This window comes from Alosa sapidissima, chromosome 4 (assembly GCF_018492685.1).
Source record: "Alosa sapidissima isolate fAloSap1 chromosome 4, fAloSap1.pri, whole genome shotgun sequence".
Taxonomy (NCBI): domain Eukaryota; kingdom Metazoa; phylum Chordata; class Actinopteri; order Clupeiformes; family Clupeidae; genus Alosa; species Alosa sapidissima.
In genome coordinates, this window is record NC_055960.1 from 16,532,989 (window position 1) to 16,560,488 (window position 27,500).

The 27,500-nt window shown below is 47.2% G+C and overlaps 5 protein-coding genes across 7 annotated transcripts in view; 3 read left to right on the forward strand and 2 right to left on the reverse strand.

The window, feature by feature from the left end:
* igsf21a (immunoglobin superfamily, member 21a) overlaps positions 1–3,613 on the forward strand; it is a 208,573-nt gene extending 204,960 nt beyond the window's left edge. For both annotated transcript variants that reach the window (XM_042090358.1, XM_042090359.1), the window contains exon 10: positions 1,724–3,613. In XM_042090358.1, coding sequence (XP_041946292.1) covers positions 1,724–1,800 — 77 coding nt within the window. In that variant the 3' untranslated portion in view covers positions 1,801–3,613. The remainder of the gene's footprint in view (positions 1–1,723) is intronic.
* A 4,148-nt stretch (positions 3,614–7,761) lies between these two features.
* Positions 7,762–12,597, forward strand: klhdc7a (kelch domain containing 7A). The gene has a single exon (XM_042090616.1). It carries the CDS (start codon positions 8,129–8,131, stop codon positions 10,682–10,684), a length of 2,556 nt encoding a protein of 851 aa, XP_041946550.1. The 5' UTR covers positions 7,762–8,128; the 3' UTR covers positions 10,685–12,597.
* Positions 12,598–12,839: 242 nt separating this feature from the next.
* On the reverse strand, positions 12,840–15,869 carry c4h1orf158 (chromosome 4 C1orf158 homolog). The gene is made up of 4 exons (XM_042090266.1): positions 15,629–15,869; positions 14,057–14,167; positions 13,698–13,872; positions 12,840–13,228 (listed from the first exon to the last, which is right to left on the reverse strand). Exons 1-4 carry the CDS (start codon positions 15,758–15,760, stop codon positions 13,008–13,010), a joined length of 639 nt encoding a protein of 212 aa, XP_041946200.1. The 5' UTR covers positions 15,761–15,869; the 3' UTR covers positions 12,840–13,007.
* Positions 15,870–16,013: 144 nt separating this feature from the next.
* On the reverse strand, positions 16,014–23,128 carry aadacl4 (arylacetamide deacetylase-like 4). 2 transcript variants are annotated; one of them, XM_042090264.1, is made up of 4 exons: positions 22,672–23,128; positions 17,559–17,784; positions 17,414–17,477; positions 16,014–17,250 (listed from the first exon to the last, which is right to left on the reverse strand). In XM_042090264.1, the coding sequence occupies exons 1-4, from the start codon at positions 22,672–22,674 to the stop codon at positions 16,464–16,466; spliced, it is 1,080 nt and encodes a 359-aa protein (XP_041946198.1). In that variant the 5' UTR covers positions 22,675–23,128; the 3' UTR covers positions 16,014–16,463. The 2 variants fall into 2 exon arrangements, with proteins under 2 accessions (XP_041946198.1, XP_041946197.1); XM_042090263.1 differs by lacking the exon at positions 22,672–23,128 and adding an exon at positions 18,951–19,176.
* The window catches only part of dhrs3b (dehydrogenase/reductase (SDR family) member 3b), a 10,425-nt gene continuing 4,677 nt past the window's right edge, over positions 21,753–27,500 (forward strand). The window contains exon 1 of the mRNA XM_042090265.1: positions 21,753–22,604. Coding sequence (XP_041946199.1) covers positions 22,410–22,604 — 195 coding nt within the window. The 5' untranslated portion in view covers positions 21,753–22,409. The remainder of the gene's footprint in view (positions 22,605–27,500) is intronic.

Here is a 27,500-nt window from a genome sequence, read left to right on the forward strand (position 1 = left end):
GTGTGTGACTGGGTGATAGATCACAGTTGTTTTATGCAGTCGGCAGGGGCTCATCTGCAGACTCCGCCACACTCATATGTAAAGATGAGGGATAGTCTGACGGAGGAGAGGCAGGATGCAGACACTCTCCCCCTCCTTCGTCTCCCTCTCTGTCCCTCTCTCTTGTCTTTCAATCTCACTTTCCCTCTTCCTTCCATTCTCTTCTTTTTCATTCTAATCTTTTTTTTTCAGTTCCTTCAGTTCCATTTTTCACACATTCTTTTCCCCATATTTTTCTCTCTCTCCCTTCTTGCAGTTTTTTCTCTCTCCATTTTTTTACGCCCTTTCTCTCCTCCCATTTCCTCTATCTCTACCATTCTCTTCTCTTTCTGTCCTTTCTCTTATCTCTCTTTCTCTCTTTTCCCTAACATATGTTCCTCTCTCTCTCTCCCTCTCTCCATATCTCTCTTTCACAACTTTAATGCTCTCTCAACCTCGTTCTCTCTCTCTTTCTCTCTGTCCCTCCTTCCCCTCTCAGCCCCCTCACACTCTGCTCGTGTCTGCGGATGTGCATTTGAATATGCAAATGCTCTGCCGTGGAGCAGGTGTGCTGCAGCTCGGACAGAATCAGGTCGGAGCGAGGAGGCGAGAAAGAGTCAGAGCATGGCGAGGTTTCTCTCTCTCTCTCTCTCTCTCTGTCTCTCTGTCTCTCTCTCTCTCTCTCTCTCTCTCTCCCTCCGCTCTTCGTATGCAAGTCAAATTACTTGTAGAACAAGGGCTCGGGAGGTGGCCGCGAGCCTCCAGTGCTGCTACCCCCCCCCCCCCCCCCCCTCACACACACACACACACACACACCACTGAATACCCACAAATCAATGAGGCCCTCCGGGTAGGGGAGTGGGGGAATCTCGTTATGGAGGCAGCCTGCTAGATGGAGGCAGAGGGGATAGTCTGCTGGTGATTTTGTAGCAGAGACGTGTTGTGGAATCTCAGTGGCTACTTACGGAAGCAAGAGGGGGATAGCCTAATGGAAGAGAGTAGAGGATGTGATTTGGTGGTCAGCGTGTAGCAGAAATATGTGACTTGGCCTTATTATCTAGTTGTGTTGACATGAGAGTATGGTATACTAATAGAAAGTGGAGGGGTCTGGTGGTGTTTTTCGTAGTAGGAATATGTGACCTGGGAATGCCGTATCTGTGCTTGTAGTTGAGGGTAGACTATATCATTTTTGAGGCTCCTTCATAACTTACACACTTAACAGGAGAGCCACATGGACCACACTGCTGATTATGTAATAGGCCTTCAAATCAGTATTTAGAGTGGCAAAGAGTCATCATAAATCTTTGACAGAAATGCCTTTTTAATGTTTTTTTTTCCCTTCATTTCTCACTTGGCCACAGCCACAGAGTCTCTCGCTCGGAGTAAAGTACTCTTCATTTTTGCCAGTCAAGTGCTTTTTATTTGAGACGTGACCAAGGCACTTTGAACTCCCCTGCCTGTAGAATGTGATCCATTTCAAGGCCACTTGTTTCAGTTTTCAGCAGTCCATTTGTATCTATGGTGATAAGATGTGTCATTAGGGAGCCTCTCAAATGTGTGTGTGTGTGTGTGTGTGCCAGTGTGTGTGTGTGTGTGTGTGTGTGTGTGTGTGTGTGTGTGTGTGTGTGTGTGTGTGTGTGTGTGTGTGTGTATGTGAGGTGTAGGAGTGTGGAGCTGACTGATTGTGCTTTGTCTTTCTCTGCAGATGCGGCGCCTCGGGTGGGAGTGATTGGACTGACATGGATAATCCTCACCTTCACAGTGACTGTGGAGATGACGTGAACCCCCATACACACACATGCACCTACACACAAATACCACCGCCACACACATAAATACACACACATATCTACACACACACATGCACACAAACACACACACACACACACACACACACACAGAGTATACTACAGCAGACCCTCCCAATGTTCATCAACCGTAGGAGAGAAGTTGGAGGGCAGGAATGTTATTCCACTCTTTTTTATATTAAACAATACATACATTTAAAAAAAAACATATAAAGATATTATATAATACACATATTAAGAGACAAACATAAGAGAAGAAGAAAACAAGTGCTATCTTTAATAAACCCTGTGTCCCATGCTAGCCCCATCCTCCAAACTGACATATATACAGTACACTTACAGTACATACCCACACACACACACATACACACACGTGCCCCACAACACACACAGGCACACAGATACATGCTTTTCTCATTTTTGTTTGACTTGTTAGTTTTCTTCATTAATTTGTTTTTCCCTACTCTACCTGTGGATCAATACAACAAAAAAATCTTCTCTTTGAAAAAGAGCGCCTGGAGGAGCGCCTGAGTTTATTCTGTGTGCTCAGACCGTGCTGTCGCTCATGTGGAGGAGGACTGGACTAAAGAGAGAGAGAGAGAGAGAGAGAGAGAGAGAGAAACAGAGGGAACGAGAGAGACCCTTCTGTTCTTTGGGCCATGGCTCCTAACACCTCATCACAGGTATCCATGGGAACAAAATGGGGGAAACATAGGAGACTTATTTTTTTCTCTTTTGAGGGGCATCCGTCTTCTCTTTTGAGGGGCATCCGTTGACTTTTTTTGTTGTATGGAAGAGATTTTTTTGTTGTTGCCTCTCCATTCTTTCTTTCTTTCTCCTCTGGAATGGCTCATGGCTGGAATGTACAAGAAGTTAAAAAAAAAAACGAAAAAAAACAAACAAAAAAACTTAAGTCTTGTGAACTCTAGTGTGATTTTTCTGAACAGACGTGGAGAAGCCTCTTTTTAAGTGTATTTTTGTGTACATCCCTGTAAATAATGGAAATTATAAACGAGAAAATTTTAAAAAGAAGCTATAGGGGTTCGGGGCCGGCTTCTCCTTGGGGAAACGGAAGCTGGGAGGTCCACAGTTCATCACTTTTTTGTTTTGTTTTCTCTCCTCTATCTGTGTCTGGTCATCCCGTGTTCATTTTGTTTTGGACAAAACGAGAAGATAGAACAAAAACCAAACTCTTGAAACTAAACTTTGGAACTACTGAATAATCAAAGAGCCAACACATGACTCCCTCCCTTCTGTGTTGACAAAGCATCGGTGTGGCAGACGAGTGAGAGAAAAGCAAACAATCACAAAACATGCCGCGTGTCTGACTCTTTGCTGCATGTGAATAATGTCTCTCTCCCTCCCCTCCATATGTCAGCAGTGGTTCCTTCCACATCCACCCAGCCCACACACCCTCCACCAATACTCTCCACCTGCCCACTGCATCACATAATCTCACTGATGTGTAATCTGTTATCTACCTGGTGCATATTATCTTAAGTGATCTGCATTGTGTACAGTACGTAACTCTTGCCTAACATTTACTGGTAGCGTCATGTTAGCCATCATACTCCACCCTGCGCCACCACTTCCACCCTTTTACCCCCACCTCCCACAACCAACCCCCCCCCCCCCCCCCCCACACACACACACACACACACACACACACACACACTCACCTCCCCTGCCCCTGCCCCCTCGGTACAAGCTCAAGTGAAGTTGAGTGTAAACAGGGTTGTTGCATTTGTTTCATATCACCTGTATTAAAATGGAGATGATCAACTGAACTGGCCTGGAGTGTACTTTTGAAACTTGTTGAATGGTAAACATCTTGGTTGGTGTTGTCAGGTTATCTTTCTTTTAAAATGTTAGCATTCGAAAGTGACATTGAGTAAAACTGAATGATAAGAATTCTGAATGAAAACCTGATTGGAGATTAGAGGAAGATATCAAATGTGTGTGACGGAGGTTCTCCATTGAGAGCCATATCCCATACTGTAACAGCATCAGCATGAGAGTACAGCACTGATTCCATATTTTGACTGGAACTGGTAAATGTTTCTGTTCTGTTCCTTTTTTGAAATTGACGCTAATTGAACTATTAAGGTCATTCCTGATTATCTAATGACATTTTTGGCTATTTATATTGTTTAGAATGTTTTTTGTTTTTTTTTTCATTTTTACTGCCGGCCTTTACAAAATCATTCCCTGAAATTGAAATGATTTCTACAGTGCCCTACATGCCTTGCAGGTGCAGCTGACATTACAGTAATTATACACAGGGACGCGTGGAGATGCTGATACCACACACAAGTTCTTATGAGTGACTTTAATCTGTCTTCTCAGGCATCTCTGGGCTTATCCTTTCCCACCATGTGGGGTTTTCATTTCAAGTACACTATGGCAAAATGGACTCGCTGAACACGTCCCTCTGTTACTCCAAAAAAAAAAGAGTTCAAAACCATTCGAAATGCGGCCATTCCTCGAACGCTCCCCTCTAATCTGCTTCCGTGTCAGACTTAATCAGAAAGAAATGCCTCATTGTTTTTCTTTTTTTATCCCTTGGGCTGCCTTTGCCTGTGTGTATGTGTGTGTGTGTGTGTGTGTGTTTGTGTTTGTGTTTGTGTGTGTGTTATATGTGTTATATAACTTTGTCCCTTTCTCCTTTCCAACTTCCTCACCCATGGTGGCCCTAATGCAAACTAATCCCGCGTTTTTTGGTATTCAGAAGCATTGCAATTTAAGCTATTCTAGACACACCGTGTATTAAAGGATTACGGCCCAAAGCCTGAGGTAGGAGAGGGAGATTTGGTGGGCTTAGTAAAATAGGGGAGTGGGGTGGGGGGGGGATGGGCCTCTCCAGTAAGGGGCGGCTTCACCTTCCTCTCTGCTCGATGAGTGTGGGGAGGTTTGGGAGCGTCACGAGCGTGCCAATGTATTTGCAATGATCGCTCCGGCAACCTTCACCCGGCTACTTTCCAGCGCTCCCGATTGCTCCACACACAGCAATTCATTACACAGCTATGCTGTTTCACTCTAAACTTCTTCCTCCTAGCAATTCACCATTTTTCTTTTTTTATATATATATATTACTTAGTTGTGTTTTGTTTGAGGAAGGAATTTCCTTTAAGCCTAATTGATATGCAGGAGAGAAAAAGGCCCTATCAGCGACTAGAGAGTTGTGTGTGTGTGTGTGTGTGTGTGTGTGTGTGTGTGTGTGTGTGTGTTTGCATGTGGATGGTGGGTGTTCGAATTGCATTTTAATGGCTTGATTATTCTGCTTGAATGAAAATCACACTTTTAGTTTACTGTTTACAAATTGATGGCGTTTTAGGCGCAAACAATACGCGGTGTGCCGCCCCTCCATTGTGTTTGGTCCCGGTGATGTGAGGAGAGAGTCTGCGGCTCGTCTCACCTGCTCTTCTCTCTCTCACTCCAATCAGGCAGCAGAGGAGAGGCAGACAGAGAAATTAAATGTGCGAGATTGTTTGCTTGATATTCTGCTGATGGCAGATGATACACAAACACAGAACTGTGCTAAAAGAGGGACCTACGTGTGTGTGTGTGTGAGAGAGAGGGAGATTCCATGCAAAAGCCACACTGTACAGTACACTGGCTGAATGTCAAAATGAGCCAAGGTGTGTGAAATAATATGATTGTCCTCTCCCACCCTCCCTCCTCCACTTAATAATGACAAAAGAGATGGAGTAGATCAAGTCTTTTCAATCACGCAGCTACACGTCATAGACGGTCATTATTATGGCCCTTTCTTCTCTCACTCTCTCTGTCTGCTGGAAATACCATTATATCTTTTCAAAGGCTGTGAAATTACGAGATGAAATACACTGGACAGTAAATGCTGAAGTCGGGGCTGTATCTCATGCCTGGGTGGCTTAACTCTTTCTAGGCTTGGGCTGCGAATGGCTGTAAATATTATGGCCTGTAATACGCCGCAGCTCGGAGACCGGAGGTGCACCAGGAGTAATCACATGGACATTCATTATCCTGACACGAGTGGCACCGAGCCAATGTCCCACGGATCTCGATATCGCTCGCCTTTTCCTCCGTCACTTTCACACTATCATTCTCTCCCTTTTCCTCTCTATCTCTCTTTTTCTTTCTTTGTATTTGCCCCAGCACTGCTAGTGTGTCTCTTTTTTTCCTCCGTTGTTGTGCATTTGCTCCACTCTTCTCTCTCCCTCCTTCCTCCAGCCTCCCGCGCCGTCTCTGTCAAGCCTCTGATCACATCATTTGTTGCACATTTCCTGAAATCCAAACACAGGATGATAACATGTGATGAAACAGCCACCCATGGCTGCACAGCATCCGGCAGAATGGAGAGAGCAAGAGAGGAAGAGAGAGAGAGAGGGAGTGGGGAAGAGGGAGACCAGAGAGACCAACAGCTAGAGAGAGAGAGAGAGAGAGAGAGAGCAACAAGGCCAAAAGAGAAGGAGAGAGAGAGACGGTCCAGTGAACCAGACCGGCCCTGTCGTTATACATGGCATGCTGTCCATACTACAGATCAAATGCTCCCGGTCAGACAGGCAGAGATGTGTGTGTGTGTGTGTGGGGGAGGTGAAGATGAAGGAGAGAGTTGTGTGTCGGGGGGAGTGTGTGTGCGCGGAGAGGGGGGTTTGCTACACTACAGGAGTAGTCTTTTGTGGCACGCTAGTGAATAATTCACCAAAGCTTGTGGCCGCAGCCTCAGGTTCCCTTTGTGCTGCATAAAGAGCGCGCTATCCGGTGGCCGAGCGGCGTCCGTGTCAGGGAGAGAGCGTTCAAATGTCTCTCCACTTGACAAGTTTCCCATGGGGTCAGCAGACTGCTGATGCAACCAGTCTTTGGCAGCCACGGGCCATGGACTAAGCACATTGTTTCAGCAGCAGCAATTAAAAAAGAGAGCTCAGTGGCAGCTGCTGGAATGACAAGCTTGCGTGACTGATGGCTGTGGGTGTCTTTTGTATGTCTCTGTGTGTGTGTGTGTGTGTGTGTGTGTGTGTGTGTGTGTGTGTGAGAGAGAGAGAGAGAGAGAGGAGATAAGGGCAAAGTAATAGACAACATATATCTGTGTGTGTGTGTGTGTGTGTGTGTATGCAAGAGGGAGAAAAAGAGAGAGAGAGAGAGAGAGAGAGAGAGAGAGATATACGGACAAAGTAATAGAGATGGCTGAATGTGTGTGTGTGTGTGATAATAGTCCATAAATATGGATGATGAAGTTTGTGTGGAGAGTCAACATTCCTTATGCATAACCAGCTGCTGATGGACAGCTACATCACTTTCAAGGCGCTCACCAAATGTGCTGAGGGAAAATCAACAAATATTATCACTGTGGATTATTAAGTTGTCTAATTCCTAAATAAGCACGCGCACATACACAAACACACACACACACACACACCATACAGTCTATGTTGCATGCATACATATGCCCTCATCCTCCTCTCCCTTTAGAGGACGAAAGAGTTGTCATGGCAAAAGGACCTTTGATCCCCACACTTTCTCTATGCAAACACTGCTCACCGTTTGGTCACTGAAAGCTTTGCCAACACAGCATATCGGCTGGGCACCACCCTCAAGACAAATGACATCCTACACGGACCGTGGCCATGTGTTTGCGCTCCTCCGCCCGTGTTATCTGTCATCATAATCTTTTGGACATATCAGCAAATAGAGAAATATAGCTCTAATTCGTATTCCCTCTGGCTAACCACCCTGACAGCGGTATGCGCAAACACTGCAGCACTTCTGAGGGCTGGCATGACTCATCAACGCAGTGAAAGGCAGCCTTCTTTGGGCAAAGTTGCAAAGCCAGAGAGGCTGGTGATTATGATAAGGTGTAAAAAAAAAGCCACCACGCTTGGTTTAACAGTAGGATTCCCCCTTGACTATCAGAGTAACCACTTTTTATCATTAGGCTGTTGTTTTGTGTTGTTGTGCTTGTTTTTTGTTGCTGTTTTTCTCTATTTTTTCTCTAGCTTTGAGACAATCTGCTACAGGTGGAGCGTGACGGGCCCCTCCCCTCGCTGACGGGGAACGTGGCATGCAAATACAGTCTGTGCAGGTATCAGGTATCCTGGCTCGACTCGACTCGGAGCAAGCTGTGTTGAGTTGACACAGTGCTGCAGTTTTGCTGCCGTTGCTCCTACCATTGCAGCTTCCCTCAGCACTATAGAGTAGAGTGGGAGAGGCTACCGTGGCACTAGCCATGCTGAGGGGGTTGACTTTGGCCGCCGTGCCCAGCGAGCAGCAGTGTCCAGAGTAAACAGCCGTCAGGTCCAGCGCCAGCGGCCAGCCCCCAGAAAATGCCCACGGCGGACGTGCTGGCCGCGCACTTCGACATGCAGCTGCTGGGGAAGCTGACGCTGTCCGTGGCCACTGTATTATTCATCTCGTGGGCGTACCGCTTCTACAGTTCCAGAGGTCGCCGTGGGGGTCAGATTCAGCAGAAAGGAGTGGCGGCCAGCACCTCATCACCACCCCCACCATTATCATCATCATCATCATCATCACCACCACCGTCATCACTGTCATCATCTAGTCACCATGCTTCGGGGTCGCCACCAAAGTGCAGCAGCTGTAAGATGGAGCTTCGCCCCCGCGGTAAAGTGACACCAGAAGCCGCCGCCACAGGTAACAGCAGTCCACGGAGCCGGCAGGTGTCAAAAATATCTGTGTGCTCAGCGGCCACACCTGACAGGGGTGACGCACACGTCAACAACGGGGGGCAACGCCCCGGCAACCGGGCCACAGCTGATCACATCATCACAACAACAGTAGCTGTGTCAGAGAAGACAAGTCAGAGCACCAGAGACACAGAGGCGTGCAGCTCAGTTATGAGCGACTTGGAAAGGCAAGCAGTGGCTAACAAGCTGGCCACCACCCTGACTTCTCCATCTGTGGGTAGGGCTAGCTTAGCCAGCCCCATCGGGCGCCTATCTCCGTGCCCGGTCAGTCCAACTGGACCTCTGTCCCCGGGCCTGGCCAGTCCAACTGGCCGTCTGTCCCCCTCCCCGAGCAGCCCCACCGGGCGTCGGTCCCCCGCATGCCTGCTGAGGAAGCTGGACGGTGCTGTGGAAGTGGGCAGGGAGCTCTTCCAGGACACGAGCCACCAGGGCAACTTCTCCAGCTTCCAGTCCAAGGCCGAGGTCAAAGTGGAGGAGGGAGACCTCGTGTTCGAGAGCCCGGCGGAAGGTGGAGGAAAGGAGGTGCGCGGAAAGATCTACGATTATTTTGTGGAGTCCTCATCCCATTCCATCTCGGATGTAAACTCTTCTGGTAGTCCGACGAGTGTCTGTTATCATAGTTCACACCCAATAAAGCTAGTGACTCTACATAGCACCAGCACCAACAGCAACGACCTCCCTCACATCCCGAGGACCATCAGCCCCCCTCTGATCATGCGGGATGTGGTGTTCAGCCAAGGCTCGTCAGTGGATGACAATCTGTCTCCCACCAGCTCCAACTCGTCTCCCCGCGACGACCAGCCTAAGAGGGGGCTTCTCCGGCAGGACAGCTACCTGATAGCTGCTGCTAACTATGAGTCTCCCTGTATGACTGGCAATGGCTCTGGTCCTCTACGCGGCCATTCTCCAGCTCCACTATCAGCAGACGTCCCTTTCAGCTCTGTCAGCCTGAAGATGACGGCGACGCCTGACAAAGACGAGCCGAGCTTGGAGACGGTAGCCGGGGCCAAATTCGTACACGTCCCCCTGGAGGGCTTGTCCAGCTCCGACTGGGAGAGTCTGACGGGGAAGCTCGATCTAGGCAACTGCCTGGAGGCCCTGGAGCTGGCCAAGAAGCACGGCCACGGCGCCCTGCAGCTGGCCTCTCTCCGAGTCATGTCTGACAACTACCTCAAGGTCCTCCGGGACCCGGGCCTGTATGGCAGGCTGCGAGCCGGGGAACGGGAACAGATCCAGCGACTGCGGATGAAAGGCCGACAGTGCCTCATGGTGGCCGATATGGAGTCACCCGACTGGTCCAGACGGTCCTCGCCGCAAACAAAGGAGACAAAGGAAAGTCCCCGGACGTCTGGCGGCCTCTATTACTATGACGACTACAAAGACACCTGGCACCGGCAGTGTGACATCCCGCCGGAGGTGGCTTCGGTTGGCTCGGCCATGTGCACCATGGATAACTATCTGTTTGTGGCCGTCGGCTGCCAGGGCTCGGACCGTGCCATGGTGCCGTCCAGAAAAGTGTTCTGCTTCAACCCGGTCACGTCCATTTGGAGGGAGATCTGCCCCATGAACGAGGCCAGGCCGCACTGCAAGCTGGTCGCCCTCCAGGGCCACCTCTACGCCATCGGCGGTGAGTGCCTGTCGACCGTGGAGCGCTACGACCCGCGTGCCGACCGCTGGACGTTCGTGGCCCCGCTTCCCAACGACACATTCGCCGTGGCGCACCGCGCCACCGCGTGCAACGGCGAGCTCTTTGTGTCGGGCGGCACCCTGCGCTACACGCTCCTGCGCTACAGCCCCAAGACCAACACCTGGCGCCAGAGCCTGATCGTGGGCACCAAGGAGCGGACCACTGAGATGCTGGCGGTAAGGAGCTTCCTCTACCGCTTTGACGTCAACCCGTTGTTCGGCATCAACATCTACCGCTACCACACGGCTGCACGGCTATGGTACGAGTGCTGCACCAAGCAACTGCCGCACTGCCCTGCCTTCCAGTGCGTCGCCATGAGCGATGTGATCTACTGCGTGAGCCGACAGTTCACCATGAGGTTCCTGGCCGACGAGGTCTCGCCCGGCTTCGTGGCTGAGGACCTGAGTGTCCTCTCCACGGCCAAGGGCATCTTGTTCCCCTTCGTCCTGGCCCTGCCTGATAAGAGCGCCGTTCAAACCAGCGTGTGAATCACCACAAGATCAGCCGCAACCACTAGACGCACAGGGACCCAAGACACCGGGAAATGTGGTTTTGTTTGTGTGCAAAGCCAAGCGAATGCAATTCAGTTGGGTTAGGAATGAAAAAGGACCACTGCCGAAGGTAATTATGGCGCAACATTGTCAGATTCTTTCTGTACACTGTGCCAGGAGAAAATTGACTGTTTCAGGGAGAGCTATTTGTTTTTTGGAATTTCTATTCACACAAGCGATTTATGGCAGCCACTAAATCTTCCTAATATTGGGTTCCTCTTTCAGTGCTAACTCACGAATACTATGGAGCTCTAATGCAAATATAACAATTAATCAGATGGCTAGGCAAAATATATGGTGCAAAGATAAACACAAGGCTGTAAAGATGCCATAGCATTAGGGGTTATTAGCACAGTTATCCATTTAATCTCACAAATGCTCTCTAAAATGTTTCCCATTTAAACTGTTTCCATAGTGAACACTATATTTTAGCTTTTTTCTTTGCTAAAAGCAAAAATGAAATGTGAGATGAGGAAATATATGTCCACATCTGTTCAAATATATGCAAACGTTATTACATTACTAGCAGGCAAATCCTAAGAGTTGTGATTCAACCTCTGGTCCGCTTTCTGACTTAACAACCACTAAGACACTAACTTGTTGATACTGTAAAGGTGGTGGTGCTTAGTAAATGACTGTCCTCTGCAGCAACCTTTACGCTAATCATTCATGACATGCCCGTAACTCTGCAGCCATTAACTATCAATGTCTTTCAAGTTCCCATCCAGATATACTTCAATACATCTCAGCTGTTTCTTCCTGTATGTACGATCCTACCCGAAAGCCCTGTATGAGAAATTAAGATACCCTACACATGCTGTAATTTGATTACTTGAGAGTGAAGTAGAGGAATGAATGTTAGACATTGCCTGGACACTTCATCAGTCACTTGTATATTTTGCTGTGTCTATATGCTATCCATTTGGATAATTATGATTATTTATTTGTTTGTTTTCTAGTTTAAATTACATATCCCACAAAAAGAGACAACTAAGAAATATGTGTATATGAACCAGAAAATGACTATCCATTTATAATCAGATATTGTCTGAATTTAGTTCTGTGTTTATTGACTATGCAGTTTATTATTTCTCTGTTTTGATGAATATCTGACCTTTAAACATGTCTGGCACAACACGGAAAGGACAAACAATCAGGAAACGGCGAAAGTAAGCTGCTGGCAGGTCTACGGATATCACCTGCCTCTGACGTCCACTCAAGATAGACATGTCACTATAGTGCCCTCATGTGGCTGAAGATGGATTAGTGTGTTGGTGAGAGAACTGTTGGTGCAGTTTGCTAGTACAACAGGAGCATTGAGAGACAGAGAGAGAGAGAGACAGAGAGTGAGAGAAAGAGAAGCAGGAAGGAAAAGAAAGTGAAAGATGAAGATTGTGAATGTAGATGAGTTGATTGGGACAAAATTAGATTTAGAGAAGGCGTAAAAGAGAGGGAGAGAGAGGGAGATGGAGAGAGGGAGAGGAAGCAAGAGAGAGAGAGAGACTAATTACACTGTTTGAATGGTATAATGACCAGCAGGGAGGAACCCATGCAGCGAGCCTCACCAGTGATGCCAAACAGTGGGTGAAGTCTGCCACAGATGGCTGACCATCAAACTCCAGAGTCTTTGATTCTTCCTAATTAAACACTTTCATTCCCTGTAATTAAACACCTAATGGAACGGGAGCGAGACAGTTCCCCTCAGATTAGCTACCCCAAAATGACTCATGGTCTGTGATCGGCATCAGAGCTGTTGTCCAATAGACATGTCTCTGTCTCAAGGGGCACCATTGTGTGATCATAGATGTGCTTATGAAACATTTGCTGGGGAAAATAAATGCCGTGAGTTATTGCACAATAAATATGTATATTCTATTCCTTCTTGTTTTGTTGTTCTCAGTTTCCAATATCTACAAGACAGTGCATGCTTACGCACACAAGCACACTTATCTTCCCTACCAGTGTGCCCAAACACACACACACAAGTTCTGGAAATACACATGTAGTCTTACAAATCAGATCAACACTAACAGGATTAATATGACATTATATATAAAAGCGTGTGTCCATAAATCAGAAGCATAAGTCTCTCTAGTTCATAAAAAGCTTTTATCCCTTTGCGATATCTGAGAGATAATTCTGAAGTTATAAATTGTGAGCGTTGATAGGAAACAGCTATGCCGCTCCATGCTGGTTGTATCTTCCCCCTGTGGCCAAAGGAAGGGCTGGCAAGGGAGGCCCCTTTGCACTGGCCAGGGCATCAGGCGCCGGTCCGGACAGGCGTGGAATGACCTCCGAGCCCTGGGAGTTTAGGAAGCTGGGTCTGGCTGAGAGGTGGAGGGCGGGGAGGACACATGGCGGAGAGTGGGGGCTGCTGGTAGGACAAGCGGTAGGAGCTCAGCGCGGGCGTCGACTCGCTCCGACGGTGCCTGTCGGCACGCGCCCAACGGGCCTCCGCCAGGCCAAAGTTGGTGGGAGGCACTGGAGAGAAAAGAGGGAGAGTGTATGTGTGTGTGTGTGTGTGTGTGTGTGTGTGTGAGAGAGAGAGAGTGTGTGTGTGTGTGTGTGTGTGTGTGTGTGAGAGAGAGTGTGTGTGTGTGTGCGTGTGTATGAGGGGAGGGGAAAGAGGGGACAGGGTGTTGGGTGGGACTCAGCTGCTCTCTCACTGCAATCATTAATTAAAGCACTGACAGATTTGGAACAAATTAAAGGCATCCATGCCATGCCTCTCATTTAATGGCTTCCACAATGGCAACTTTTTTTTAGGGAGAGTCAAATCACTTGTAGGTTAACAAGAGTTTTAGTTACTCTTCCCTTTCTTTATTTCAGGCTTAAATGACAAAGATGCTTTGTTACACAGAAACATGGTAACATGCATTAAGTGCACATCATGATTTCTTACTCACCGTATACCACCCATAACAGTCATGCTATACCAGACCAATGTTACCTTTGGCTGCATGGTCAGAGCGCTCTGGGATCCATGCCAGTTTGTTGGAGTCCCAGGAGCGCAGCTTGGGCGTGGCATGGTCACTCCTCCGCCCGTACATCTCGTCGTACTGGGTGACCAGGAAGTGGGAGGTGGGAGTGTCATGGTGGGCGAGCAGCAGCTTTGGGGGAAGGCCCTGGAATGGCAAAAAAAAAAAATCCTGTCTCTGCTTTCTGAAAGGAGCCTAGGCCTACACTTTGAGGGGGGAAAATGTCCCATTATGAAAACTGGGTAAATCTTACTATTTTATTGTGCCTAAAAACAAAACAAAAAAACGTTATATCTGTTAGGGACAAACATAGACTTGGGCATTGGCAAACCTCTCCTCTGCGCAGAGCTGTTCGTCTCACAATGGTGTCTGGCTGGTAGTCCCACTGTGGCCGGTAGTCTAGACGGTTCGTGCTGTTCGCCGTCCTGCATTCCCTGGTGAACTGTGAAGGGAGGTGTTTGTGAAGGGGGGTGGGGTTGGTGGGAGGATAGAGATGGAGATTGAGATGACACCGGGATGGTGTTTCCGAAGAAGGATGCTCGGAGGCCGCACTGGTCAGCACACCCAACAGTGCCTGAGGTAAGCACTAAGCAGCACTCACATATCATGCATTCCCCACACACATCGATCGGCAAAAACATTCCCGCTGCTCAGACAGAAACTGCAACTCGACACACACGCACACACGCACGCACACACACAAACAGACGCACACACACACACACACACTCCAACCTCCACCCCTATACTGGAGCCCATTGATGCCATTAGGCGTTTTTGTCTCCCGTGTATCACACCCCCGCTGGCTGTTGCTGACCGAAGCTGGAGGCAGAGTCGCTAATCACTTTTGCACGGATCTACAAAGCCAACCCAAGTGCAGCTCAGGCACTCTGGCCAGACGCCACGCAAGCATTAGTGAGGGAATGACTAAGTCTGCTCGGCATATCAATTGGGAACAAAAGGCCAGACTCACTGGACTTGCACTTTCCCAGTGCAGTGGGAGAGTGATTAGCCCTGTAGATACTTTACCGGAGTGACACCTTGCTCTGTGTCACTTGGCCACGGTTACATCTTTAGCGGCCTGGTGACACTATTTGAGAGGTAACGGACACCAGATTTACGTTGTAAATGCTACATTCACATTAAATGACTGAAACTGGCAAAGCCATCATTCACTTGAACATTTAAAACTTTAGTCAATTAAAGTCCTAGCCTACAGGGTACATTAAATCATAATTTTGGTGGTAAGTTTATGAATCATAAAAGGCCATCAAAAAAGAGTCACTTAACCTACAATTATTAGCAGGCTCGTTTCAAAAAGCTGTCAAGTTTTTTAATTATACATTTTAGGTACTAGTGGGTATACTCCTGCTGGCAAAGGTAGGCAATGCCTTTTTAGACACATTTTGAGTGGCAGGCTTTAAGCAGGACTTCAACACCTTTCAGCCCAAATCACTTTAAACCATGACCCTTTAAGCCCTGCTCTTTGCCAAACGACTTAAAAGTACCTGACACGGCTTCACACTTTTATGCTGCTCGTAATAAAGAGAGGCACAATTTTCTCTAAACACCAATTATATGGTGCAAACAGTTAGGCTTTTATAGAAACTGTATGTCACTTTGGATAAAAGTGTCTGCTAAATATCAATCAATTTTGACTTTCAACTTTTTGAAATATAACTTGAAACAGCAAAAAAAAGAAAGAGAAACAGACCAGACCATTCAGTGAAACATGTTTCAGACAAGCAACAACAGCATGCCAGTAAACAGGGATGTGCCATTTACTATAACAGAAAGAAACATAACATTCACATACAGATGTTTGTCACACATATGTTTGTCACACTTAAGATCAGTGGGTCATAATAGTCTCCTAAGCGTCAAAATACTGTATGCATCCTACCTGCAGCCTCTCTTCCACCCAGTTACCAATTAGCACTTTGTTTGCATATTTCTGCTCTATCCTCCATCCAGGCTTGGTCCATTTGTCATAGCTGTTCTCTTTTCTCCACATGCTGTTGGAACTGCAGGGCATCTACAAGGAACTCCTGACATCTATAGCATATTTAGAGACATCCAAACAGGTTCAAATGCATAGCATTACACCAACAGCCATTGTGACATAGGACATTAGGGGAAGAGTGCAGTGCTCTGTTGCCATGGACACAACAAACATGCTGAAAGCTAAACTAGGAATAGGCTATCTGAGACCTGTGGAGTCCTTACGTATTTGTACGTTATACATCTCTCTTAAGGGAAAAATGAATGGGATATATATCAGGGTTATGAGAACAAGCTGTTTAAAATGTGCATTCTTAAGCTGCTAAATCCATTTCCGGCAGACTGAACGCAGGATATGCAATAACTAAATGACAAAACAGAAATATATGCATTTAATAACACTGAACACTGAAATATGTATTTAGTCAGTTCTTACTGTTATTTTGCCATGGTTATAATAAAACATCTAGACTCTACAGTAGAGAATTAAAGAGTGGCTGAATGGAATCTTCACAGATGGTGAAGTAAATAATATAACATCACAATCACTATAAGAATGCTGCTTCACTGGAATACATTTTCATATGACATAAACCATTGATTTCCGGTTTCCTAAAAAGCATTCCCTGCATGTAAACCTTATTCTTTGGTCAGATAGATGCAGCGTGACTCATCACTCTGACTCGATAACATGCCGGGTCCACATGAATCAAGTTACACAAAGCCTTCTCACTTCTCTACAGTGTTTTCACATAGTCAACAACCCTCTCCAGAACCCTCTCGGCGGAGGCGAAGGACAGCCAGCCGCGGTTGTAGAAGTTGATGACGCCATGGAAGCTGTCGGGCGCGTTGTGCCAGGTGACGGGCACGCCCAGCTGCTCCAGCCGCCTGGTGTAGAAGATGCCCTCGTCCCTCAGCACGTCATACTCGCAGGTGAGGACGAAGGCCGGCGGCACGGCGCTCAAGGCGGCATCGTCCGCCAGCAGGGGAGACACCTCGGCGCTCAGCCCGGCCTTGACGAGGTGGTAGACCTCACCGTCATGCTCTGAGGGTGTCTGGCGCTCGAAGCCCCGGGCTTTGATCTCAGCAGGCAGGTCGTTGGGGTCGAGCCAGCGTCCGTAGCGCAGCTTGAGCTCGGCGGGCACGTGCAGGCCGTCCAGCAGCTCCGGGCAGGCGTACGCCTCCCCGCAGAGGTACTGCAGGAAGTAGAAGGCCACACGCGCCCGGAGCAAGATGGGCACGGTGCCGTTCTGCTGGTACGAGGGCAGGTTGAAATCGGCCATCTGCAGCGCCGGGTAGATGAGGACCTGGGCGCAGGGTGCGAGCAGATGCCCCGGCTGGTGTCGCCCAGCCAGACGTTGGCACAGGGCCGCCGCCAAGTTCCCCCCCGCACTGTCCCCGCCCACCGCCACCCGGCACGGGTCCACCCCAAAGCTGTCGGCGGCCACTGACAGGAAATGGCAGGTGGCGGCCTCACAGTCGTCCAGCTGGGTGGGGTACCTGTGCTCGGGGGCGAGACGGTAGCTGCAGGCAGGGTCGAGACCAAAAACAGTTCATAAAGGACAAAGAGATAAAACAGGCAAAGAGATAACTATTTACATAGCTACTACTTATATTAGAACCATATGACGAGATGGCATCTATTCACATGGCAAATATAAATGATAAATGATATGTAAACACACACCCAACAGACACCACAGTGGTTTCACTCTTTATGGCGATGTATCGACACACTTCGTCTGAGGTATCTGATGAGAGGAGAGGCACAAAATGACACAACTCAGACAACACAGCAGAACCATGATGCCCTGTCGATGATGCTCACTCACCTATACTCCCAGACACCCACCCTCCCCCGTGGAAGTAGACCAAGCCTCTCCTCTTGCCCGAGCTGGGTGCCGTCGGCTCATAAACCCGCACTGGCACCTCAGCGAAGGTCAGGTCCTTGATACGGAGCCCTTCTGGAACCGGTCTCCTACTGGCCATGATGAGGCCTGTGGCCCATCGGGTGAAGCGGACCTGGCTACACAGGCCCAGACGGTCCAGGATCCTGCCCTGCAGAGAGGATTCAGGAAGTCTTATCAACAAGAGTACATGAGGCATGACTACATGCATAACCACTTTTTGCTTTGGACACTCCTTTGCTTTGATTTGCGAATTAATGAAACCTTTATTGCCCCGAATGGAATTTGACTTGCAGTCAAGGGAGCCACATTGAACACAGACAACAACAAATATTGATAACATTAAACATCCAACAGCATTAAGACAGAAAGTATTAAAACATTTACAATTAAAATTATAGTGGTGGCACATAGACATAAAATCATCAGTCCAATAGCTAAGAATAAAATAAATGAATGGTGCATAATTTAAAGTGTCTACGTGCCTGTATCTGACCAAATAGGCCCAAGACAAAGAGAGCATGTACTGTATTTAAAGGACACAAAGAAATATGTAATTATTCCATATCTATTCATTTACTTCTGTATCTGAACTTCAACACAAAGCACACTTTCACCCAAAACATCTTGCAGTTCAGACAGAGTACAGCATACACTTAGGTGGTGTGTGAGCTCTCTGGGAATCCCATGACCTAGTTGTAAGGACTTCACTATACCAGTTGAGTTACAAGTGCATCACGGGAATTATTTACTAAACCCAGAGAAAACTGTCTGACATCAGTTTTAAATGACAAACATGAATAATAGAACAGGAACATCTCTCATTTATTATAAACAGATGCTCTTTTACTTCACAAATATTTCAGCGTGTAACGTGAGGGTTTGAGACATGTTGCAAACACAAATGAGAAAGGAAAGTACCCTCTGTTCCACTTTGAGATTGTTTAACTAAAGTTAGAGTGCAACACTGTCAGACTTTGCGGCAACCTTGACAAGCTTTAACAAGCCTTTTCCCATGAGCACTAAGAATACACATAGGAAAGGACTAGCGTCAGAGCGGCCCCAGTGACTTGACTCTTATCTCTGCTCTAACCTCTATCAGCCCCCGAGGGCACACACTCTCACACACACACATAAGGCTCACAGTAAATCTCATCCAGCCACTCCCTCAAAGTACACATTTAACTGCTCTTGTCACAATGGTGTGAGATCACTCTTTTTGCCTTTCGCCACAGATGCAGCCTGACAAGATTTAATAAGCTGCTCCCCATCAACACTACGCGTGTGCCGCATCAGAGCGGCGCAGGGGCCACTTACGATGACGGCCATTCCGACGAGCATGCAGTGAACCATGTGGAGTTTAGCCGCGCCGTCGACCCCGCGCGGGATGTCGCAGTCCATCAGCTCTGCGTACACCACACCAATTACCAAGAGGCAGAAGGCGGCCGCCAGGGCTCCCAGGCCAATGATGAAAATCGCAATCCCAATATCCATCGAAGCTGCGGGATTATTCAGACTTAGAGCCACTAATGGGCAGTGATAAGGTTTCCTTTCCCCCTTGCCTGGCTCTGGTCGGCCCTCCTCCTGTGAATTCAAGTCCACTCCCATTACTGCCCTTTAACTGACTTTGGCACAAGCGAGCACTGCAGTTACTGGGCCAGTCAGTGAACAGACACAAATCATTTGCCAGCTTAAAGAGTGGCCAGGTGTTTGGCTACATGTTCTGTAAATTTGTACAAACAGGTCACTTTAATCATGAAGTACTGGAGGACCTGTGGTGTCCCTCTACATGCTTCATACACAGTATCAAGGTGTGTTTCGGTTTTTACATGGACAGTTCAAAATCATTGTACACAGCTTCAGAGATTTAATGAAGTAGAATTAGTTAATGTTCTACCCATGAGGAACTGGCAGAAATCGTTCAAAGATTAAGATTGAGAGGGAAGCTTTAGGCTAAGTCCACTTTTTAGTCCCTTTGGAAACATTGATCATTTAAACTATATCCTTATCTAGTGTGCATGATGGTGAAATGTCAATAAATTAATTTTGATTCAACAAGATATTTCAGGCATCACCAAAATACCCATCATGCTGCTTGGCTTCCACCTGACAGAGCTGCAGAGTGAGCTTTTCCTGTTGATCTGTAGATGGCAGTGACACTCAGAAAGATGGAGCATGAGGAGGATGTGAGGATAAATCAACATGTCTGCTTTGGCTAGTTCATTGGAGGCCACTCCACTGCGCAAAGATTGAGACACTCACATATTATCTTGCAGGTTAACTTATGAGCAGTTAAACATTTTTCTATTTTCATTTTATTAGATGACCTTAGCTATTTAAGCTTCTTTTTGAGTCATTGATCAAATCATACAATGGTTTATGTTATTTGCAGGTCCACTGCGATAATTAGGCCAGCTATGCCTTGTAGTCTAACTGGAAGGCTCTGACCATCAATGATGAGAAAAGTAGGCTATAAACTCCAACAAATATGTTTGTTATTGGCTGTTCACCTTTAAGAACATTGCCATACAAACTTCTGACCTGACTTTGAGTTGGTAGTTTAGGTTTTGAGTCCACCCCCACCCCCCCCCCCCCCCCCACCCCCCCCCCCCCCCCCACCCCCCGACTGTGACTCTGCGTTGTGTCTGGAGGGCCCACCCCACACTTGTGAGTGTATGAAGCATTATGCCCACGCATCATGCATTCACAGTTAACATTAGGTTTCATTACAGCACCACCCCACCCTTTCTCTCATGTGAAGCATTTCCACTGATTTATTTCGCCTCATTCTCCAGGTTATTGTTGTTGGCCTCCGGTCAGGATCTGGGACCTCCAGCTAATAAAAGCAAGGGACTGTCCAGCAGCACGTTTCGAACCGACCCAGACACATTTTTTCCACAGCTTGGCCTGCCTGCTTCCCCTGCCCTCCCCACAGACGTGCTCGCAGCTTTCCCTGCAAGGCCGCGAGGACACAAAGCCACCATTGTGAGTGTGCATTTTAAAAAACCCAAGCCTGGCTTTCTGGAGCAGTTTCCACTCCGCTTCGCCCAGTACCAAAAAAAAAAAAAGAAGAAGAAGAAGAAGAAGAAAAAACACATCTAGTGGGCCAGGCGAAAAATCACACCCTGGAATCTCCATGGCGGCTGGTGGATTTACTGCATTACTTTAAGAGGCATTTATAAAGGTCTCTGGGCACTGTGCTCTGGAACTCCTTGGGAATGGCTCGCTCTTAATCTCCCCCTGTCACAGGAGGAGGGGATGGGGATGGAGAGGATATGGGGGGTGGGCATTTTGAAGTGGCACATATAGAGAGGGCTTGCTGTGTGAGCATGCATTTCTCCCTTGTATTCACCAGTTCTTTTACAGAGCTTGCTCTCAGGGCATCGACTCCTATGTGAGGTGAAATTGGAACTGCAGTGAAACTACCTGTCAACAGTCACACTTCACACTGGCGTGTCATTAACGCCAGCCTTCAACGCCCTCTAATATGACTCTGTGTGTGTGTGCAGCAACACGGTGGATCAGCAGGGATGTTGACAGAAGCCTGGAATTAGACATCTCTCTCTCTGTTGTGGGACTGGAATTTGGTCAGATGACTTGTCTGACTGCATTATTTTGGTCCCTGAAAGATTCCTTCTAAATCATGTGCTGCACTATTGTAATGTGGAATTCAATAGGTGGTATTCTGCACAGATACAGTTCTGTACATGCACAGTAAATTACATATTGTTGTTCAAACAGCGAACTCTAATCTATCTCTACACCATGAGGCATAAGCCTGTCAAACCAGTTTGGGAAAACATGCTGGTTCATCATATTGTCAGCCATCAGTTTTCTCTCAGGCAAGTCAACTCTGGCCCTACACAGTTTTACTATCAATAAGTAATTTTCCATTTGTTATATACTTCTGGATATATTTGGGTTGCAAAGTCAAATTCAGACAGAACGAATTTAAGGTTAAATCCCATATTTAGTCTACATGCAGTGTGTCTTAACTGCTTGAGAATTCTGTCAGCTCCTCTGACTACTGTGGGTGGGACGGGTGGTGTGTGTGGGTGTGTGGGTGGGGGGTTACATGCTTGTACTTGAACACAAACTAGCCAGTAGCAGTGTCTCTAGGGGTGGGGACACAGGAGGGCGAGAGACAACCACTCAGCGGACACTCCACAAAGCAATATTCCCCAGCACTCAAACTGTCAATCAGGATTAATGGTCCCTTAAGACAAACATCAGATACAACAGTAGGGGTTGAGTTCGGACTTTCGAGTGGTGACTCAGAGAGAGAACTGTGGCGATAAGGTCTCGTATGAAAGTGTAGCACAGGGCAGTTGTGCCAGCAGATCGTGGCTTAGCCTGCTCGTGGAAACGGGGGATTTCGCCTTCTGCGTTTAGAATCTGTTCTGACATGAATGCGCCTCGGGTGACGAAATTTATTCAAAACACTCAATAAAGAGCGCGACCTTATGAAATGTCTGTGGACTGAGTGAGTCCCGCACGCCCCAAATCGGAGTAAGAATAGGTCTGTCTTTATTCTGCCACTGAGCAGGCTTGATGACTGTTGCTTCCACTCAGTGCGCACTGTTTGCAACGCACAGCTATAATGCACGGTTTCTGATACGTAGGCTATATGCGTGTCATTAAAACAACTGAATATTACGGGCTTTCTGTTGTCTTCAAAGGTAGACAACACATCATTAGAGAGCATCGGTTAGCTGCCGAAAGGATTCAAGACGCTGACATTTGGTACTTAAAGGGAGCAAGAAAACCTGAGTTGAGATGGACCTGAAGACTTTCGGCTGCGTTGTCCTGTTCCCAATCCAGATCTTCTACTACATAATCAAGGCGAGCGTGTGCTGGCTGCTACCGAGCAGGAGGAGAAGTCTAGCCGGGGAGATTGTACTGATTACAGGCGGAGGAAGGGGCATCGGGCGGCACTTGGCGTCGGAGTTTGCCAAACAGGGTGCAAAAAAGGTAAATATTGTAACGGATTATTTTGTCACAACCCACCAACGTACGTAGACTTGCAGATTTAACTTACCATCTGAAATGAAAACAATCGGCGTGTTCACTGATAGATAGCACTCATTTTGTCTTGACATTATCGGCCATTCTAACAGCCATGTTTATATTGATGGCAGTAGCAGTTTTGCGGTTGACGTTGACGTAGATTTACAGGTGAGTCGTGACTGGCAAGCTTGTAGGCTACAAGTCGAGTCGAGTTCGCTTCTGCATCTAAAACAAAATACATTGCATTTAATGGTAGCCTACTCTATTACTGTGTTTCCAAACACAGCATCAAATATGTTGCCAACAACTTAAGAGGCATAGTTGGGCAGATGGCGATGGCCATACATCAGAAACCTTCAAACGCGCAGAGGCTCACGGGGTTATTCAATGGCAGGAGAGACTAGTCGGTCTATTTTTTGACGTAGTTGTGTATTGCGTAAACTTGATATTGTGCAAAGGTGTCAGGTATGAGTGAGCGAGTGGGCGGACTGAATATTGGTGAGGCTTTAGTTGTAAAAAAATTCAGAAGCTGGGTTAATATAATTGTTACAAAGCTTAGTGTTTGGACTATAAAGAGACAGTTGGCTGACATTTGAACATGTGCAGTAACAGAAATAAGTTGTTCGTTAACGAGTCACTGAGGTTAAGTTGTCAACCCCTACAAAAATTGCTAGCCTAGTTAATAAATCGTACTTCTTTTTATCATTCTCTCATCAAACATCATACTTAATGTGTTCTGATAATGTTATATCGATGCAAATGTCATACCTCAACAACATAGATAAACTAATGAGAATGTAAAGCAGTTCTTTTGTGTTTGGTTCAAATTGCACACTTTGGGTCTGACAGGGTCATTGAAGGGGCATCTCCAAAAGGCATAAAAGGTCCCTATCTGAACATTTGACCACTGATGCAATGTACGTATACAGACCAATATCCCCAGGGACTGTGACAATAGAGATGCAGCCATCATGACCCTGGTCTCACTGGCTTTCACATCAGCACTAAAGCCACAATCACGGAAGCCACTAATCCCCGGTAAAGTTTTCTGGCAGCAACATTGACTTTGGTCCAGATGGCACTTGAAACACTAAACTCAACAAGTCCCCACAAAGGCCTTTGATTCAGACGACGGGAACCCGGTGGCCTCTCCCTCCCCTCTTAAAAGCCAACTCCCAGCATCTCATCTGTGTGTTTATTGTAAAGACATAACGTGACTTCCCGTGTTGACTGTTGTATTCCGGGTGAGCGGGCCCAAATGTGCCGTGAGACCGTGAAACAAGGGCCCTGCAAGTGGAGCTTTTTGGAGGAAGAAGGTTGAAATGTGGCAGCTGTCCTACCGGTCAAAACAAGTTATAAATAGCTCCACTCTTCCCACCAGAGTGCACTTCATTTGAGCCTGTGTGACCGAGAAATGCTGGTGGTGTGGATGTACACAAGGCCTAGTTAGGGTGGCTCTGACTCAACCTCTCAAACCCAGGTTTCCAGAAGTCAGTTTTTGGGGCCTACTGTACCTTAATACCATAGCATTGCTAATCTTCCTTACTATGATTTAAGTCATGTCCATTCTCCCCTAATGATTGTGGATATGGCATTCTCCACTCCACTGTGAAGTGCAGTAGGCTACATTGTCTTCCTGTTTTTCACACTGAGTCAGTGTTTATCAGCCTGTTGTTTATGTATGCACCCGTTGTGTGAGTGATCTGGAAAATAAGACTGTGGTTATGACGCCTACGTGGTTGTTGCTATAAATAAAGGCACCAGACGACGTGTTTCGCCTGGTAGGGCTCTCAGAAAGAAATGGGTCATCATTGTGCGTCAAAAAAAAGAAAGTGATCTGGGGTCTCTTTGTGTGGTTGGTTATGTCTGCAGGTCAGCAACCCAGAAAAATGCCAGCCTGCCCTTAAAAGCTCCCCTTTTACAGCTGCACGACAAAGGAAGCTAGAAGGCTTGTCAGCACCTCATTGCTGGGCTTTGTCCAGGTGTGAAGCCTTTGGTTACAACACTTTTGTCAGTAGGGCTTCACAATGATCCTTTCTCTTAAGAAATGCTAAAAAGACATGGGGCACAGGTCATAATTGCACCTTGGAGACGTGAGGGAGAGAGAGGAAAAAAGACAAGGCAAACTTCTAGTCGGAGACCCTTTACATTTTAGGAGCTGTTGTTCTCCAGCTAGGCAGACTAGCATGCATGTGTGAGGGAGAGAGAGTGGGGGTCACTAACGGATCCGGGGTAGACATGCATTTTTTTTGTTTTGTAAAAGCAAAGGGGGAAGAGAAGTAACCACTGCTGCAATTGGCAGAGGCCTCTGAGTGAAGTAACCATCACTGAGAGATTTACAGTGTCTGTAGGTTACATCAGCTTTTACTGAAATGAAAAGAAGAACAACCAGAGAAAAGGGGAAAAAGAAAAGAAAACAAAACAGTAAAAGTCAAGTTGAAAACTCTTGCCACTGACTCAAACCGTTGAAAGACGAGAGCAGGGGCTTAGATTTATTTTTAATGTGATTTTGTATAAAGTTATGCCCAGAGGCAAAGCCAGCTTTCGGGCCAAATCAACAGGCTTGCTCCTGCATCAGCAGCAGAAGCAGCGGGCTTTGCCGCCAGTGTGATAAGGAAGCGAGGGAGGGCGGCTATGTAAATGAGCGAGTGGAGTGTGAGCCTGTTTGGGGTGGGGGGGGGGTACGGGGGGAACGGTCAGAGGGGGGTGGCGGAGAGCATGCTGCTCCCAGCTGGGTATTGCCCCGTAGCTGACCCCACTGTCTCTGCACTAATGAGACAGTGGCAGGCGACTGCCTCCTGAACTCCTGCTGCCCCTTCTCCCTCTCTACACCCCCCCTCATCTACCCCATTCTGCTACCCCCCCCCCCCCCCCCAACCCACCTCCCATCCTTATTCAACAACGGAGGGATTTTAGGTGGGGAGGGGGCTGTAGAAAAAAAAGAAAGGGGGGGGGCGGGGGGAGCTAACAATGGCAGGCTGCATTGCTGCCTGACTAACAAGAAATCCCAATCATAAGATAATGGAGATTAAATAAAACTTGGAGGCATGTCTCCATGGTAATGGGGCCCAAGGAAGTGCCAAAACAAAACTTTGCAAACTGCTGAAAAAATATTGACCTTCCATCAAGCGAGTCATTGTGTACTTTAGCATGATGGGATTAAACATAGACTGTTTGCTTTTATTCTATGCTAATGTGGTGCCGTCACTCTGTTGCGTACTCTAAGGACTCGGCCTGATAAGGCTTGCAAATGTGTGTATGGCAAATCACATAATTGGATTGCTGTTGAATGCCACCTTGCATGCTCGCCCCTCTTTCCCTAAAGAAAATATCAAGTCCTCTCCAAATCCCGTTATAATTATTTATCCTAAGCCGCCTTTAAAACAATCACGCCAGCAGACTTGCAAATGAAACAAAGCAATTTGGGGGTGGGGGTGGGGGGGCAACAGAAAGTGTTTTAAGAGAGGCCAACAGCAGTTCATTAAAGTTAAGCCCCTATAGTGAGGTCATGAAGTTGACAAGTGCAAATCACTCTGATCTAATGCGCTTGGCTCATCTCCCTGTGGAAGAAGCAGGCCCCAAACACACACATCTCACCTCATGTTTCTGCCTCTTTAACGTCCCCATTATACACGTCAACCTGAGGGAACTTGAGATGTTTTCAGAAAATCCGATATTGAGGAGGGCTGATCAAATTGCCTTTTGGCTTTCAGGGCTCAAGGCGTACAAGGGCACTGCTGGAGTACAGTATTTTTTGAATAGCTTATCCACTTCATTCCAAGTTAAGGTCATAGGCGGAGTGTGTGGGTTATGGCCTTCATTTTTGATGGGAACATATTTTATTTGAAGCAAATGGAAAAAGGAATAAATTCTCCCTTTGCCTCAGGCATTAACCACAACATGAGCACACTCTACAATTTTCCTCCAGTTCTGAGGTCAAATTATTGAAACCGTACATAGTCAGAGAAAACTGACTGAAGATCCAGTGACCAAGATCAAGTAGGCCTAAAGCTGCCTGTCAAGTAGGCCTAAAGCTGCCTGGAATATCCCTGAGAATGTGTGTGTGTGTGTGTGTGTGTGAGAGAGAGAGAGAGAGAGTGTGTGTGTGTCTTCGGGAGTGGAGGAGGAGGAGGAATAGGGCACATCCCTGATTTCATTACCTTTCCGTGACCCCAGAGACTGACAGATCTAATTGCCCAATCAGTGCCCCCCGCCGTTGCCTCCTGCTCAGATGACCGGGCGCTTTTATTGGCCTCCCAAGCCGAGCTGTCCTCTCACTCATCTCTGCACTAATCCCCGCTCACCCCAGCCCCCGAAGCCTCCCTCTTGTAAAAAAAATGTGGGTGGCCGGCCAAAATGGCTCCTCTGTTCTCCACCATGAAAGACGCTCTGCTGTCCATAAAAGTCCCCTGGGACTCCCTGGCATTCGGAAGATTAAAGCAGCACATTCTTAATGCCAGCAGATGCTGAGGATGTTCATTAAACAAATGACACCTTAGCTTTCCTTCTCTCTCTCTCTCTCTCTCTCTCTCTCTTTCTCTTTCTCTTTCTCCCAGTGGCAATTTGGTTTATGGAGGTCAGGAGTGAAGTATCTGTTTTCTTTTTTCTACATTCTCTCTGTCTGTTTCTCACAAATCATCTGTTTTAGCCGTGACCTCCGTGGCTTTTGGAGCATTAGCGATGTAAGGGGTCCATCATTTCTCTCTTCCAAATGGCTTTTTAAATGCCATTCCTCAGCCTTTATGGCTCAACATTACAAGCTTAGCTATTTATTATTGGAAATGCAATCAACTAGTACCTACCGATGTTTGAATGCACTCAACACATGAAGGGTCATTGAGTCCTTTTACAATAGTAATG

Coding starts and splice junctions, on each gene's coding strand:
- klhdc7a (XM_042090616.1), top strand. CDS start 8,129: ATGCCCACGGCGGACGTGCTGGCCGCGCACTTCGACATGCAGCTGCTG.
- c4h1orf158 (XM_042090266.1), bottom strand. CDS start 15,760: ATGCCCTGCAGTTCCAACAGCATGTGGAGAAAAGAGAACAGCTATGAC. Junction 14,168..15,628: donor GGGTGGAAGAGAGGCTGCAG/GTAGGATGCATA, acceptor CTCCCTTCACAG/TTCACCAGGGAATGCAGGAC. Junction 13,229..13,697: donor CTCTGACCATGCAGCCAAAG/GTAACATTGGTC, acceptor TTTTCTCTCCAG/TGCCTCCCACCAACTTTGGC.
- aadacl4 (XM_042090263.1), bottom strand. CDS start 19,127: ATGGATATTGGGATTGCGATTTTCATCATTGGCCTGGGAGCCCTGGCG. Junction 17,785..18,950: donor TCGTCGGAATGGCCGTCATC/GTAAGTGGCCCC, acceptor TCCTCTCTGCAG/GGCAGGATCCTGGACCGTCT. Junction 17,251..17,413: donor ACCACTGTGGTGTCTGTTGG/GTGTGTGTTTAC, acceptor CCCTGCCTGCAG/CTACCGTCTCGCCCCCGAGC.